Source organism: Mercenaria mercenaria, chromosome 2 (genome assembly GCF_021730395.1).
Source record: "Mercenaria mercenaria strain notata chromosome 2, MADL_Memer_1, whole genome shotgun sequence".
Classification (NCBI taxonomy): domain Eukaryota; kingdom Metazoa; phylum Mollusca; class Bivalvia; order Venerida; family Veneridae; genus Mercenaria; species Mercenaria mercenaria.
The window spans coordinates 4,724,962-4,742,842 of record NC_069362.1 but is presented as its reverse complement, the minus strand read 5'-3'; the positions used below and the strand labels follow the sequence as shown (position 1 = coordinate 4,742,842).

The 17,881-nt window shown below is 34.6% G+C and overlaps 1 protein-coding gene across 2 annotated transcripts; it reads left to right on the top strand.

Annotated features, from left to right (window-relative positions):
- Window positions 1–96: 96 nt before the first annotated feature.
- LOC128550194 (thioredoxin domain-containing protein 11-like) lies at window positions 97–17,290 on the top strand. 2 transcript variants are annotated; one of them, XM_053528686.1, is made up of 13 exons: window positions 99–461; window positions 4,078–4,297; window positions 4,886–5,009; window positions 6,454–6,560; window positions 6,935–7,034; window positions 7,711–7,823; window positions 8,363–8,431; window positions 8,959–9,090; window positions 10,205–10,994; window positions 11,773–11,927; window positions 14,062–14,174; window positions 14,560–14,640; window positions 16,207–17,290. In XM_053528686.1, the coding sequence occupies exons 1-13, from the start codon at window positions 313–315 to the stop codon at window positions 16,616–16,618; spliced, it is 2,565 nt and encodes an 854-aa protein (XP_053384661.1). In that variant the 5' UTR covers window positions 99–312; the 3' UTR covers window positions 16,619–17,290. The 2 variants fall into 2 exon arrangements, with proteins under 2 accessions (XP_053384663.1, XP_053384661.1); XM_053528688.1 differs by lacking the exon at window positions 16,207–17,290 and having other exon boundaries at window positions 97–461; window positions 14,533–14,640.
- Window positions 17,291–17,881: the final 591 nt, after the last annotated feature.

Sequence of the window (17,881 nt, the reverse complement as noted above, 5' to 3'; positions counted from 1 at the left end):
CACGAAACTAAATGGTAGGATTATTTTGTTAAGATAAAATTTACGCAGACACCGAACTAGGGACTGTGTCAAAATAATGGAAATAATCATACTGCGAGCAAATTTGTTTTAGATTTCTGTTTTAAAATATGCTCCTTATTTTCTCTAAACACCTTCAAATATACCAGAAATACTGAGCTAAACCTATATTACTGTGTTTTATGCTATCATATTGTTGTTGGTTGTCCCAGTTTTCTTTTGAGACGGTCAATTTACTTTTGACAGACGGTGCGATACACATTTCCGGTTTACATCTGACGTGTTGTCAAACCAATGGAGAGAGAGAAAAGGCTTCAAACGTCAAATTTGAGGTCATTGAAAAGGAAACGTCGGTTGCTTACGTGTCTGCGAAGGATCAGCAGAATAACAATGATTATTTCGTTTATACTTTTGTTTACACTATATTTCAAGTCAGGAAATAGGTGAGAATCTTGCAGATTTTTTAGTTACAAATTTAAATTTCTCATGCAGTTGTCCATTTATAACCAAAGAGGTTAGTCTCATGCCTAGGTCCAGTTCCTACCTATGTCTTATTATAAGTGGGGGACTGGACCTAGGCATTGGGGATTTTTCTAGAGCTGAATAACATGATGCAGCGCCTGCCCGTTTTTAGGGGCGCCATTCTGCCGTTATTGCCACCCTTTGCCTTTCTTCACTCGACAACTAAACATGGGTGATGTGTAATTGCCTGAGGCATGTATGCAGTAACGGTAATTAAAAACAATTAAATGACGATGACCGACTGAATCGTAACAAAGAACAATTGAATTAGAGAGGTCTGCAATCAAAGCAAACTGCAAAACACAATAAAAAGGGAGAAAAAAACAACTGAACATACGTTTTAACAAAGTCTGCAGCTTATTAAATGCCGATAATTATTGGCAATTATCGTGACACCTCATGTCAGTTTTGTTGTTCACAGTTTGATCTCGATTGAAGATAATACTAAATCTTTAATTTAAGTATTGATTGATCATAATATCTATGATTTTTTTTTATATTTGTTTCATCAAAATACTACAGCACTTTTACTATGTACAGAGCAGCAAGTTTTACTAGTATTAAGAGCAGGAGTAGGGATGGATTTGTCAAGCACTTGGAAGAGCATACTGCGCCACTTGTTATAATGTTAAGTGAAAATGTCCCTTCTGCTGTTAACAGTTTGACATGATATATGACTGTGTTAGCTGTTTACAGTTTTAGGGTATTTTGGCCTGCAGTAGCATCACTTAAACAAGAGGCGTGCCAAAATATCTAGTTGTGATTGATATGCCTATGCAGCGCACTTGTTTAGCCATTTTTGGGGCCGAATATGGGCCCCATTCCCTTTAAAAAATAGTATGGTTTTTTTCTCTTTCTCAGAAGAAAATTCCACTCGAAAACCAAAAAATAAATGATCTCTCTCTCAAGCACTTGGTTGTATTATAATGTCTCTAAGGAAGGTTACTGCTGCAATATAGTTACATTTGTTAGAAATGATTGAAAACAGTATTAGAAAGTGTACACATGATAGAAATGATTGGAAACAGTATTAAAAAGTAGTAACATTCGCAAAGAGCTAGGCTTAGTTAGCCGGACAAGTCTGTATCTAAAAATGATTTCTCTCTATCTGTTCCAGAGCTTTATCTCACTCTGTCCCTCTGGTCAGATCGCTCTATATCTGTCCTATTACAGTCCTAGTAGGGGATGAATTTCGCGCCCTGTGTGGCTGCGTTTGCGAAATGTAAAGCGCATTTGAACGTGTTTATCATGAAAAGGACGCTATATAAATCTGGTATAATAATAATAATAATGATAACATACATATGGCTAAAATTCCCCTTTGTCTCAGAACGACGAAAAATTGCCCTTCCTGAGGGTATGGGTAGATTTCTAGGAAGCATAGAGCACCACAAACACAGCCTCAGAGCCACACATTTGCAAAGTAGGCCCACAATAATGGAAAAATACGCACATTTTAACATAACTAGCTTACTTAGATAAACAGACAAGTAAGATATAACAACACTCAGTGAACACTGCATGTAAGGCACAGCCCAAGACACACAGGTGCACAAGCACAAATGCACACACATAAGCAGGAAAAAACCTTATTACAAATGATTATCACCAACTACTTTTATGCTCTATAATTCAGTAGACACTGCGGAAGATACAAACAAATTTTAATAATATTATGACGCATGTGTCTACTTTTTAGCTCACCTGTCACAAAGTGACAAGGTGAGCTTTTGTGATCGCGCGGTGTCCGTCGTGCGTCCGTGCGTGCGTCCGTAAACTTTTGCTTGTGACCACTCTAGAGGTCACATTTTTCATGGGATCTTTATGAAAGTTGGTCAGCATGTTCATCTTGATGATATCTAGGTCAAGTTCGAAACTGGGTCACGTGCCTTCAAAAACTAGGTCAGTAGGTCTAAAAATAGAAAAACCTTGTGACCTCTCTAGAGGCCATATATTTCATAAGATCTTCATGAAAATTGGTCAGAATGTTCACCTTGATGATATCTAGGTCAAATTCGAAACTGGGTCACGTGCCATCAAAAACTAGGTCAGTAGGTCTAAAAATAGAAAAACCTTGTGACCTCTCTAGAGGCCATATATTTCACAAGATCTTCATGAAAATTGGTCAGAACGTTCATCTTGATGATATCTAGGTCAAGTTCGAAACTGGGTCACATGCCGTCAAAAACTAGGTCAGTAGGTCAAATAATAGAAAAACCTTGTGACCTCTCTAAAGGCCACATTTTTCATGGGATCTGTATGAAAATTGGTCTGAATGTTCATCTTGATGATATCTAGGTCAAGTTCGAAACTGGGTCACGTGCGGTCAGAAACTAGGTCAGTAGGTCTAAAAATAGAAAAACCTTGTGACCTCTCTAGAGGCCATATATTTCATGAGATCTTCATGAAAATTGGTCAGAATGTTCACCTTGATGATATCTAGGTCAAGTTCGAAAGTGGGTCACGTGCCATCAAAAACTAGGTCAGTAGGTTAAATAATAGAAAAACCTTGTGACCTCTCTAGAGGCCATATTTTTCATGGGATCTGTATGAAAGTTGGTCTGAATGTTCATCTTGATGATATCTAGGTCAGTTTCGAAAGTGGGTCACGTGCCATCAAAAACTAGGTCAGTAGGTCAAATAATAGAAAAACCTTGTGACCTCTCTAAAGGCCATATTTTTCATGGGATCTGTATGAAAGTTGGTCTGAATGTTCATCTTGATGATATCTAGGTCAAGTTCGAAACTGGGTCATGTGCGGTCAAAAACTAGGTCAGTAGGTCTAAAAATAGAAAAACCTTGTGACCTCTCTAGAGGCCATACTTGTGAATGGATCTCCATAAAAATTGGTCAGAATGTTCACCTTGATAATATCTAGGTCAAGTTTGAAACTGGGTCACGTACCTTAAACAACTAGGTCAGTAGGTCAAATAATAAAAAAACCTTGTGACCTCTCTAGAGGCCATACTTTTCATGGGATCTGTATGAAAGTTGGTCTGAATGTTCATCTTGATGATATCGAGGTCAAGTTTGAAACTTGGTCAACTGTGTCAAAAACTAGGTCAGTAGGTCTAAAATTATTAAAATCTTTTGACCTCTCTAGAGGCCATATTTTTCAATGGATCTTCATGAAAATTGATCTGAATGTTCACCTTGATGATATCTAGGTCAGTTTCGAAACAGGGTCACATGCGGTCAAAAACTAGGCCAGTAGGTATAAAAATAGAAAAACCTTGTGACCTCTCTAGAGGCCATATTTTTCATGAGATCTTCATGAAAATTAGTGAGAATGTTCACCTTGATGATATCTAGGTAAAATTCAAAACAGGGTCACGTACCTTCGAAATCTAGGTCAATAGGTCAAATAATAGAAAAACCTTGTGACCTCAAGTTCAAAACTGGGTCACATGAGCTCAAAAACTAGGTCACTATGTCAAATAATAGAAAAAACGACGTCATACTCAAAACTTGGTCATGTGGGAAGAGGTGAGCGATTCAGGACCATCATGGTCCTCTTGTTAATTTATTTTTTTTCAGCTTTCATGAGAAACAGATTACACAGCCTGCAAGTTTACCACACAAATTCTTTCCATCACATAGTCGTGTTGCAGATTACCCATTTGGAAATCTTCAGCCAGTTATCAAGCTTCTGGGTGATGAAGAATTGATTTTTGTAATGTACTATGCACCATGGTGTGCCCAGTCTGTACGTGTGAGAGGAGAATTTATGAGAGCTGCTAAAGTTTTGTATAATTCAGTAAGTAGTAGAAATCTTACATTTTAAATAGATTTTAGTGAAATAATGTCAGGTAGCATACATGTGGGTTGTCTTATTATTGTGTTACAGAAACATTAGTTTTCCTGTAACAATACTTTTTGAATTAAAACTGAAAATTTATGTACTCAGAAAACTGAACCTTGTGCTCCCAAAGTTAAAAAGTATCAATAAGCTCCCAAAATTCAGACCTTTACACAAACAGTATTGCTTAGATTTTTTTAATGAGTAAATAGAAAATATTTACATTTATCAATTTAAATTATCAAAATTATTTGATGTACCCATCTTCACACAAAAGAATATTTTCACAGTCCTAAGAATTCTAATAACTGGTTTTGCGGAATGACAGCCTAAAGTTTACAGGTTCTGGATGGGACTTGTAAAACATCTCATATTTTACTTCAAAGAAATTGATTGACATAACTGTTTAAACTGCGTCCATTCAAGTTTAGATATATGGCTATAGCATAATAATATTATACTAAACTCGTAAACATGATGATAGAAATTTATTGCGTACAATGTGTACTACATATTTGTACCTACAATAATGATGTGTTATTACAGGTGAAGTTTGCCGCTATAAATTGTTGGTTTCCTGAGGGAGAATGTAGACAACGAATGAAATTTTACTCCTATCCTGAGCTCTTTATTTACCATTCAGGAGTATCGGATGGATATAGATTCACTGGTAGCTAAGTTTGATAACCAAAGATTCAACTTTGGGCAGCATTTTAGTGTTTTTTTTTCTTTATTTTATCCTGTTGATTTATCACAGTTATATATAATATTGGTTAAATTGCTTAACCTTTGTCATGCTGGACACAATTGATTCTGCCTTTGTGACCAGTGTAGATCATGATCAGCCTGCACATCCATGCAGTTTGATCATGATCTGCACTGTTTGCCATTTGGTCAGTATCTTTTTGGTGGTACTGTCCAAATGAAAGATGGACTAGTTCATTATAGATATTTAGCAGGGTAAGACTTAGTGTTAAATAAATATAAAAGAATATATATATATATATCTATAAAAAAGATTATAAACAAACAAGAAAATAACTACAATCAAACCTGTCTAGAAAAAGCTACCTTTTGGAAATTAACCTTAAACCTGCTAAATTTCTAAAATGGACTGGTCCATCATTCAATTTAGGCATTACTGTTTATTATTTTAATGGGTGTTCACTGAAAATTTACTAACTGAATAGTGATCAGTGCAGACCATGATCTGTGCAAACTGATATTGGTCTGTACTGGCCACAAAGGCAGAATCACTTGCCATCAGCAGTCTAAAGGTTAACTAGTGGTCTTTGTTGACAGATGGTCACTTAAAAACAGATTGTAATGGTTTAATGGGAGTATAAATTGCAAAATTTGTCTGCAGGTCTTATAGTACTAGCCTTTATTTAGACAAGGCCTTTCACAAAGGTTTGACTGTATAGAGATTTGAGAAGTGTCGAGCATATGGTATCTACCTACTTGAGATGCACTTAAATGTTTGTCATATGTACCATACATTTAATTACTAAAACATAATTTTAGTGAGAAGGTCACAGATATTTATGTGTAAAGTTGAGCTTAGTACTATTATGACAAAACTGAGAGAAATTTGGTAACCGGGTTATTGATAGTGTAACCTTTATTGGACAACTTATAAGATTTGAGATCTTGCAAAGAACACAGTTAATGGCCTTAGAAAAAAGTGTATACATGTCATTTATTAGATGCATTCATATCTTGTATTCTTAGCTTGCCTTTATTGAATATTCCACTAATATGGAATTAAGCTCTGTCTATCAAAGTATGGTATAGGTAAACTTGTTATTCATGTTGCACAAGTTAATAGAATTCTACATCCCTATTGTGAATGGTAGTCAATATTGCAATAAATTATCCCACATCATATCACAAAGATTGCACGAAGATGTGGAAGTAATTTTTTTTTGCTGTAATAGACAGTGTTAACTGTTAAGGTCATACACATGCATTATCTATAGTAGGGAAAACCATACGAGGGACTTCCAGTACTGTAGGAAACTTTTATTGCCTTAAATACCGAAAAGCTGAGAATATTTTCAATAAAGTGAAACATCTTTTGCTTATCATTAAAGGTTATTTTTGTCTTTTCACAGGTATAAAAGAAGCAGAGTATTTTGTGAAGTTTGCAGAAAGCTTCCTTTTCCCTCTGAAGTCACTGACAACAGAGCGGCAAATAACAGAATTTATTGCTCAGAATGATGTAAGCCAATTTGAAGAGAACATTTAGGTTTCCTAATAAGTATTTATGAATCTGACATAAGTTACTTCAGAATTCATTCTCCATTGTTATGAAATCACACTGGTCTGTACCATCATACTATAGAATCTTTAAGTTTACTTGAAAACTCATAGTCTTTAAGTCAGATATAGGACCAGATTGTAACAATGTTCATCTTGTTTATGTAAAGATACAGATTACTATAAATAGGGATTTGAGAGGGGGAGGGTAGAATGGTTACATTATGGCTGTAAATTCAGGAACATTATATGGCATAACAAATGGATTTAACATATAAAACGATTTTTCTGAGAGAAATCTCTGATAGCATTGTAATATATTGCAAATATTTCCAGAATACAGTGATCGGCTATTTTGATTTTAACTCCTCCCCACAACCACCAGGACCTGGTTTTCACCAGTTCTACCTGACAGCTATAAGAATAATAGCATATGGTAAGTGAAATTTTTTGCTTCCACTGTCAAATAATATAATCTGTATCTGGGTAAATAATAGACTTTTAAGGAGTAAGGAAAATTTAAAAAACTGAGAACATGAAATAAAAATTTCTAAAAGTCGGCCATGTTCAGGGGAGGGAAGGAGATGTATTAACACCAGTTAAAAGGAGTTAATAAGGGCCATTGGACTATTGAATTAATTCAGGAGACAGTCAGCTGATTTTAATAAATTCTGTTTATGGGTTGTAATCAGGTGCTTTTACTGTTATGACTAAATATAGCATGTTATATATAATAAAATCTGTTAAAGGGAGGTAACCAGAATTATTAACATATATAACCTGTTCAAGGGTGATAATCACATGTAGTCTTTTAATGACACCTGTTTAAGGGAAATAATCAGATGAACTAACTTGCTTAATGGTGTTAAAGGGAGTTAATAAGATATATAAAACTTAATTAAACAGTGTACTTTGCATGTAAGATATTCATAGCAGTTGAAAAACATTTTTAAATAAACTATTGCTAAAGGTAAGAAATGCCAAAAAGTTTAAGTGCACAATATCGTTCTTGCCATCTGATGTCTACAGCATATTTTGAGTAATGATATTTTACCTTCAGATAATATCTTAGTAATGTCAAATTTCGTCATCATCTTGAATAAATTTTGTAGATTTCTACCAGCCTGTAAAATTTGGAGTTGTAACCTCACAGTCTCTTGCAAGAAGTTTAAACATGTCATCACCAAACCAATTTATACTGACAAGAGTAGGAAATACTACTTTGGTAAGATAGGTAGATCACAGTTTTATTGCCAGATGTGTAGTTATTAAACAAGCCTATTGTTTCTGTTTCAAAGACAGCTGCAGAGGCTAAAAGTTAATTTTTTTTTTTATAGATTTTACTACAGACTATATAATTATGCTGATATTTGCTCTTTAAAAAGTTATTGATGCAATTAATTTTTAGCTTCACTGTATCAAAATTTTCTGTTTTCATTTATTTTGTTAGAAATTTGTTGTTTTAAAAAACAAAACAAGGAAAGGTTCATTACTCTGAGCCTGTTAGAACGTATCAGAATATGTTATCAGAACGAATAAGTTATTGACTAATAAAAAGTTATAATTACACCCTTTTTGGGTAAAAATATTTCAGACAGCTGTTAAGTTCTATTGATTTCGGCAGAATTTCAGGTTTCATAGTTCAATTTTACAGCTACTTGGGTGTATCTGAATTCAACATTTATATTTATATTTCTTAAAACTGTGATTTTTAGTTCAATTATTTAAATACTTTTTCATCCAGCAATATTTTGATATTTCTAGAAATATCCTGTGTTTTACAACATTACTGCCAAAAACATGACTGCTTGGATTCTACATTATAGACAAAAGGTAACTATTATACAGTTATTGACTTATGTTGAGGTCAATATGTGTTTTTACAGGTCCGTAAAAACACATATTGACCTCAACATAAATCTATAGTTGTTATATTTTATGCCCTTCTCAGTCGCATTCATTTGACTGGCACATATTTCATACATATAAGAAAAAGTGATATCATAAGAGTCATTATAACTTTTGCAGGTCAATATCGCTTTTTGCGGACTCGCGCGTGCACTCATTTCGGCCAGTCAAATGAACACATTTGAGAAGGGTATATAATACTATCTTATATCTTGAGTTGATTGTAAGTACATGTAATGCCATATAGGACTGATTTCTTGTTATCATCATGTCTAATGTTTGGTGTACTACCTTGATCAGTTTCTTTAAGAAATCCTTTGGAAAATGTTAAGGTCTAAACTGTTTCATAGATTTATTAACTTTAAGAAGTTTTCTTTTGAAATAATAAAGATAGTATAATATTATCTAATTCATATGTAGAAGTCTACTGAAAATTCTTTATTTTTTCCCAGAATATAGCCCCCTGGCTTGTACCTCCAGGGGTGAAGAGTCTCACTCTGTCCCTGCACATGCAGAAAGGTCCCGCTGTATTTATATTTGCTCCAACCAATCCTCTCATCGGCATAAATCCGTATCGTGATATGGTGAGTCTAAGCTTAGCTTCTCTTTCCCTTTTCATGTGGATTTAATCTTACAGGTTTTTAAGTTTAAGGAGGCAGCCAGTTAATCTGATAGAACCCCTGAACTCAGTATGAGCTGGTTCACCATTAGTGATTGTCAACTTTCCCACAGATGCAGAGGCCAAGTATGGATGATATTAGTTTATCATAATTTATTGTAGCTTGAAGGTGATGAAAGCTTCAAGCATATTTGAACCACTCTTGAGTATGCCTCCTGGAAAATCTTTACTGGTGTAATAGTAGGGGTGATTGTGCCCCCATTCAAGCTTGAACCCATGACCCCCAGTTTCAGCAGCAGACACCTTTACCACTACACCAACACTCACCTTGGATAACATTTGACATATAATAATAGAACTTATACTTAGTTTAGGATTATGACTTTTGCATTGACTTCTCTCATAAAAATGTAAGATGTTTGTAAAATTTCAACATAGAAGGATTAATTGTAAAGGAAATAAGCCTCAGTTTAATATTTTCCATATTCGTCAACTGCAGTTTTGGTAAATGATCTGATAAATGTATTTACATGATACGTACTGTGTAACCTGGCATATTTACTGTAAAACCTATAAAAAATATGTGTCAGAATTTTGCGAATTTGAAATTTTGAGTATTTTTGTGACGTTTAATATTTGTGAAATTGTGAAAATGGTATCATACTTGAATTTGAATTATACTAATGGTGAATATTTACATGTACACAAGGATTGATTTTTTTTGTGAGATGTAGGGCCTCATGGATATAGCAAAAAATTAAACCCTCGTGAAAATTTCTGCTTTTACAGTAACCAATAAGGGGGTGAAACATTTGAAAGTCTCTGTTTGCTAGTTTGATGTTTAGGCTAATTTGACTATATATAGTGATCAAAGTTCTTAACACACTGTTATAATGATACAAACAAGGTAATTTTTATATAAATAGCCTAGTTAATATATATGTATTTGACAGTGATTTTCTAATGTTTAACAATTGAGTAGTTTAATGAAAGATGAGCAAAGTACATCCTAAAAGTATGAGCAGAAATAAGTGAGAAGAATGAGTTCTATTTGATGCAATATACATTTTTTTTTTCAGGTTCATTTAGCTAGCTATGCATTTAGAAGTTGTGGAAATCATACCATGTATTATCAGGATATGATACGTACATATATTCAGAGTTCAGTTGTTCAAAATCAATATGCTCTAGAATACAATAAAAAGTGCCTTGAAAAGAAATCCAGCGTTTATCAAAGTGACTTGTCTTCCAGCAACAGGAAGTGTTGTGTTAGTTTATTGACTGGTTCTAAAAAGGCCAGTCAAAACTCAGTGTGTGAATATTGTATTCAGAAAAATATTTTTGACAGTGACACAGTCTGTGATATTGGATTCAAATCAGAAGCAGACTCTTTCTGGTCACCAACATTAGAGAATTCCTGCTCAGATTTTTATCAATATTACAATGTAAATGAGCACCATTCTGTGTGCTGTAGAAAAGGTGTGACTGGTTTACCTAATTTACATATCAAAAAAGTGTCCGGAAAAGTTAGACGGAACACTGATCCGTTTGTTATAAATGGTGAAAATATTCTTCATCAACAATATTTGAATAAATTGACGTTGCAAAAGATGAAGCATCTTCCTAAACTTGAAGAAATGGCAGAGATGAGGACTTTGTTTAGTGATATACTTAATGGAAATATAACTGGTCTTGAATGTATGACTAATAAAACCATAGATTTTTACTACGTAGATAGTGTGTACCATTCTGTGTTCTTGGAACAATTAAATATACCAAGTTCGCCAAAGAAAGCATCTGTGATACTCGTAGATTTAAAAGATGAAACACTGTATTTGCTCAGGGAAAAATTAAGCTATAGAAATCTTGGTAAGTACATTGCATTTGAGTTCTTTTTCTTGTTTACATGTTCTTTCAGAATTTGGTGTCACTGAGGCGAAAAATGTCATTTATGAAACAAACAGTCTTTACAATTCACGGGCTTAGCGCAAAACGGTTGTAACTTATATGAAATAAAGAAGGTGTTACAACCGTTCTGCGCTAAGCCCGCGAATTATTGGTGATTTTTAAGATCAGGACTTCATATTTTTTAATCATATACAGTTTGTGATTTTTCAGGCACATATTTGTCATTTTGTTTTGGTAAATATTGTCATTTTCTAGGCATTTTTGATCCTTTTGAGAAAAATAATTTTTGTCATTTTTTCAGGCTTATTTTTGTCATTTTTCTGGCAAGTTGTTTTTTGACAAAGTTCATCAGACACAGTTTAACCCTTAGCCTGCTGGCGGCAGATGATTCTGCCTTTGCGACCAGTGCAGACCAAGATCAGCCTGCACATCCGTGCAGTCTGATCATGGTCTGCACTGTTCGCTATTCAGTCAGTAAATTTTCAGTGAAAACCCCTTTGAATAATAAGTGGTACTGTCCAAATTGAAAGATGGACCAGTCCATTATAGAAATATAGCAGGGTAAGGGTTGAATCAAAATCCATTAATAAGGTGCTGAAATAATATCTGACAAGTGCATCTTTAGACACACTAGTATTTTGGAATTTCTTTTTAACTTTTTGTACAACTTTTAAAGACAGAATACTGAAGCCTTTTTCGTATGGACTTCTGTCACACATAACCTAATTTTTTCTTGCAGGCCATTTTGTGAAGAACTACACAGAAGGTGTGCTAAGTCCCTACAGGAAGTCTACAGAAGTTACCACCTCCAGTGAATGTAGCAAGTCAAACAGTGTGTGTATTACAGAAGTAACAGCCAGTACATTCCAGGAAGTGGTTATGAGAAAAAATAAAGTATGTGTGTAAGGTGTACCAAGCATGTTTGCTTTATCTATCTGTTGGTCCATAATTCCTTTCTGGAGGCAAACTATGTAACTGCTAAATGGATTTTGAAATAATAAAACAAAAACATTCACTGCTGTAATATTATAAAAGTCACTCTTGGCCCTGGTAACTTGGTCCAAATTCAAGGTCACTAAGGGTTTAAATAGTTTTAATTCTGTGTCCCAATCATACAAATTGCTGCAAAAATTTTCATTGTTGACCAGATCAATACAACATGCAGAATGCACAACCCAGGTCACTAGATCAATCCAGGGCCAAGGTCACAGTCTTGATCACAGTATTTTACCTTCCATGTATTTATCACCATCAGTGATAGCTCTAGTTTTCTTCAAATGAAAGCTTGTTTTGATTGCAAGTAAACAACCCCAAAAGTAAGATTAGAACAAGCTATTTTTCAGAATACTATTATAGTGTAATAGCATGGAGTAATGTAATTGAAATCTTGCTTCTATTTAAGTGTTTATTGCTTTTTTTTAATCCCCCGCCGTGGCGGAGGGATTATAGGAATGGTCTGCGTCCGTCCTTCCGTCCGTAACAAAAACGTGTCCGGTCCATATCTCCTAAACCCCTTGAAGGATTTTCATGAAACTTGGGTCAAATGATCACCTCATCAAGACGATGTGCAGAACCCATGAGTCAGCCTTGTCGGTTCAAGGTCAAGGTAACAACTCAAGTTCAAAGGTTTGAGCCTGCCATTTTATGTCCGCTCTATATCTCTTAAACCCCTTGAAGGAATTTTATAAAACTTGGGTCAAATGATCACCTCATCAAGACGATGTGCAGAACCCATGAGTCAGTCATGCCGGCTCAGGGTCAAGGTCACAACTTAGGGTCAAAGGTTTGAGCCTTCCATTTTGTGTCTGCTCTATATCTCCTAAACCCCTTGAAGGATTTTCATCAAACTTGGGTCAAACGATCACCTCATCAAGGCGATGTGCAGAACTTATGAGTCAGCCATGTCGGCTCAAGGTCAAGGTCACAACTCAAGGTCAAAGGTTTGAGCCTTCCATTTCGTGTCCACTCTATATCTCCTAAACCCCTTGAAGGAATTTTATAAAACTTGGGTCAAATGATAACCTCATCAGAATGATGTGCAGAAATTATGAGTCAGCCATGCCAGCTCAAGGTCAAGGTCACAACTAAGGGTCGAAGGTTTGAGCCTTCCATTTGGTGTCCACTCTGTATCTCCTTAACCCCTTGAAGGATTTTCATCAAACTTGGGTCAAATGATCACCTCATCAAGAACTCATGAGTCAGCCATGTCAACTCAAGGTCAAAGTCACAACTGAAGGTCAAAGGTTTCAGATCTGTATCTCCTAAACCCCTTGAAGGATTTTCATGAAACTTTGATCATTTTGGTCAAATGATCACCTCATCAAGACGTTGTGCAGAATTCATGAGTCAGCCATGTCAGTTCTAGGTCAAGGTCACAGCTAAAATCAAAGGTTTACCTTTTCACTATCCATAGCAGTGGCGGGGGATTTAGCTGTCTTTCAGACTGCCTTGTTAATAATTATTGTAACTGTTCTTCCACATACAAAAGTCATGTGAATTTTGTTCACGTTGAGTTATAAGAAGTGTTCCTTGTTTTAATTTCAGAGTGCATTGTTTGTTTAAATGTTCTGCACTATGTCATATATTATGTGAATTTAGTTTTTGATTACTGGAAGAGCAAGTTCCTTGTTTAATTTCAGGATGTATTGTAAATCATCTACAGTAATATAATAATTATTATTATGTGTATTTTGTTCTCATATATGAAACTCTCCTTTATTTAATCCCAGGGTGTATTGGTTATGTTTTTCAGTCATAGATATGGGTTTTGTTGTCAGTTAACACAAAAGTTCCGTGATAATTTCAGGATGTAATGTTAATGTTCTACAGCCATATATGTGGATTTTGTTCTCATTAAAGTGTTCCATGTGCTAATTTCAGGATGTATTATTGATGTTCTACAGTCATATATGTGGATTTTGTTTTCATTAAAGTGTTCCTTGTGCTAATTTCAGGATGTATTATTGATGTTCTACAGTCATATATGTGGATTTTGTTCTCATTAAAGTGTTCCATGTGCTAATTTCAGGATGTGTTATTGATGTTCTACAGTCATATATGTGGATTTTGTTCTCAGATGTCTAAAGTGTTCCTTACTACTGCTCAATATTTCAAAGGTGCCAAGGATTTGGTGTTTTCCAGGTATAATTAAGTTATTTTTATTTCCAATAAATAATTCAGTTAATTCCAGTGCCGCATAGTAGTTTGCAAATAAAATGATATTGATAAAGTAGTGTTTTTGTTGTAAAATGTTACAGTTGATGGTTTAAAGCTATTGTTTTAGAATACACTTCAACTCAGATGTTCCAAACTTTACCCATATTGGAAAATTTAAAAAATGGAACGATCATTAACTTATTTTTGAATTAAATCTAATGTACATGGATTCTAGGAAAACATTGTATCTTATAGTTTATGCAGGTTCAGAGTTTTGGTACATTCAGTTTGAAATAATTTCCAATAAGTTTCAAAATATATTTTATTGATCATTATTTTACAGTTCCACATAACATGATTCTTTATTCAGAATAAATGGTGACACCAATGACCTTCCATGGGAATATACAGTAGATAGATATCCTACACTAATCTTCTTTCCAGCCTACAGGTATATAATAAAAATTCAGTATTATATTTGTTAAAGATATACTATGCATATTTTTCATGAAGCATTTTTTAATCATTAGATATGTTAACTTTTAAGTGTAGAAATTCCTCATCAGATATATTTAACTTCACCCAATTTATAATCAGTTTATATGGGACTGCATTCACAATAGAATGTCATGTAGTAACACCCATGTAAAAGAAAGCTTCCAGCTTTTTAGAGGTTGTGCAGATTTGTACTAAATTTAGTTTTGCCTATTTTTAACCTAGCACACCATACTTTTAATACAAACAGATATGTTTGCTTCGTGTGTACATAGGTACTGAGTATAAAATATGAAAATTGGGCATACTAGTAATATGTCTTAACACTTGTTAAACAGTATTTCAGTTACCGGTTTGTAACAGAGAGCAGTTAACCTAACCAGTGTTCCTGGATTCTGTACCAGTACAAATCTGTTCTCTGCAAGTAACTGCCAACTTCCCCACATGCATTAGTGGTGCAGGACTAATGATTTCAGACACAATGTCTTTTATCAAATGGTCATGGAGAACATAATTATGTCCCATCCAGAGATCTAACTCACAACCCTGTGCGATCTGCACTCTCCCTATTGAACTAAGCAGGCGGGCTAATATGTCTTTAAGGAAGCTTTCATTTTCTTATGTGCTTCTGCATCTCTTACTTAAGACATAATAAATGTGTCCCTATATTTTATCAGTTAACAAAATATGGACAGGGGTTTGGATGTGTAATGATTAAATCATGAGTGTGTGATTTAATTATTCGATCCAAACGACTGCCCATATTATTTATTTACAGATAAAATTAATGGAACATACCTATTATTTTGATTCTAACTACACATATTCTTCGCATTTTACAGCACTTTACATTTTAGCTTGATATGTCATTTGGGGGGATCATTATGCTGTTATAAACACCTCCCCACGCTTGAAAAGCCTTGCATAATGGAATTTCCGATATTGAATTCAGTAATTTTAATTAAAGTAACTTAATTAGTATTAAGTAGTTACCTTATGTTTGGTGATGTCATGATAAAGTTACGAATAACAGAAGCATAGAAGAATCTGACAATCATGTTACAATTGAAGGGTGAAATGGAACAGCTTTATTTTAGCGTAGATTCATATATAGGCAATTTCGCTATATGTTTATATAGCAATTGCTGCAGATTGTGTTAGAATTGTTTGTAATGACCTCAGAGTGGCATATAGAAAATGCAGTGCATTCTTTCTTACAGATAAATATATGTTTTGGAATACAGCTGACATCTGTAAAGCTATTCATTTAATTTCTCTTCAACTGTTCTTACGTTGCTAAAATATTTTACAATCAATGCAGACTTTATTACTTGGCTACAAGAACAGTATAGGAAACAGAATGGTAGCATCAATAAGTGCTTATTTGAAGGTATGCTGTGTCAGTTTCTTACACACACTGAGGAACAATTTCACAGTTCCTGGTATCTCAGGATAATAGGTTTGACATTTTCCATAATACTCATGAAATACTTGTATAATAGCCATTGTATTATAATTTCAGGAAATCTGACAGTATTCAGTATCCAGACAATGTTGCTAAAACAGTTCCAAATCTGATAAAGTTCCTCCTTTACCATGCAAACATAAGTCTTCAAATAGATACAGCAGTTAGCACATGCTCAGAACAGTGTGTAAAGAAAAATATTGACCTCATTTTAAATAAAATCTCAGAATTAGAGAACACCGTTGGACAATTGGAAAGAAGGGCCACAACTCTGCTGTCACAGAAATTTGAGAATCAGAAGCAATGGGAGTATACAAAAATGGCTTTCCAGGCCCTGAGGAGAGCCCAGGACATTAAAAACTTTAAACTACGCAAGGCACAGATGTTAAATCATTTCTTACAGAATGAATTGAAGAGGTTAGATAAAGGTGTATTTTTAGAGTTCATGGCAAGACATGTTGGACTATAAGAATAAGTTAGTTTTTTTTTTTTACACAATGTCATATACAATGTTTAACACAATCAATTGTTCATGTTTGCCCTATGCATTTAATTTTGTCCTTTGAAAATGCAAAAATAAGGAATCTTTGAATGTTTATTGTTATGCAATGGGAAATGGTTGTTGCTGTTTGTATTACTGATTTTTTGAGTTTTATTTTTTACCTTAAAATAATTTTTCAAATCATTACCTAATTCATAATTTTTGTGACTAGTTTGTTTTCTAATTGTTAAAACTAGGGTTCACACAGACATTCCCCTAGGGTAAATCCAACTAATGAGTTGTTATGAATACCAGGATACCTACAGGCATGATAGATATCCCATTTACAGTAAAACATTAGAATTTACTAATTTGTCCATTGACATCTTGGCCAGTATAAACCAAAATATAAAAATTCAGTCAGATTAAGGCTGCACTGTATATGCTCATTACACCATTTTTGTTGTGTTTGGCAATAAATTTTACTTGAAATATAGCCACTCCTTTTTACCAAACTAAATGTCATGACTTTGTTCTTATAAAAAGACAGATTTTCTTGACCATGGCATAGACATTATGTCTGGAGTCCTCTTTCTTCTGTCTCTTGTGAAATGAAATGAGCCGTGCCATGAGAAAACCAACATAGTGGCTTTGCGACCAGCATGGATCCAGACCAGCCTGCGCATCCGCGCAGTCTGGTCAGGATCCATGCTGTTCACTTTCAGAGCCTATAGCAATTGGAGAAACTGTTAGCGAACAGCATGGATCCTGACCAGACTGCGCGGATGCGCAGGCTGGTCTGGATCCATGCTGGTCGCCAACCCACTATGTTGGTTTTCTCATGGCGCGGCTCAAATGTAGTATGAACGTTGTTTAACAAGACAAGACTGAGTCCTCAATGGCTGAGTGGTTAAAGTCATTGACTATGAATCCATTGCCCCTCATCTCCAGTTGAGATGTGAGAAGGTCATCCAGTTAGCTTGTGAAAAGTTGTTCTATGCAGGTGCCTATGTGTCTGAAATAATACCTGTAGGGACCACCTAGGGTATTCATCCACCATTAAAAGCATGAAAGGTATAATCGTGAAAATAACCAAATATATTTAACATATTCATCATCAAGTATATGTTAGCATATTAACATTACCATGTTGTAAGGCTAATAAACTACCTCACATTTCCCCATCATTACTATAATTTGACTGTATCAGTCAGTACTATATGTGATTTTATTATCATTCAAATATACCTT

Bases quoted from the DNA above. Each gene is read 5' to 3' on its own strand.
- LOC128550194 (XM_053528686.1), top strand. From the start codon at position 313: ATGGAGAGAGAGAAAAGGCTTCAAACGTCAAATTTGAGGTCATTGAAA. The intron at 9,091-10,204 runs GTGAGTCTAAGC...TTTTTTTTTCAG, and splicing joins TAAATCCGTATCGTGATATG to GTTCATTTAGCTAGCTATGC. The intron at 14,175-14,559 runs GTATAATTAAGT...TTCTTTATTCAG, and splicing joins AAGGATTTGGTGTTTTCCAG to AATAAATGGTGACACCAATG.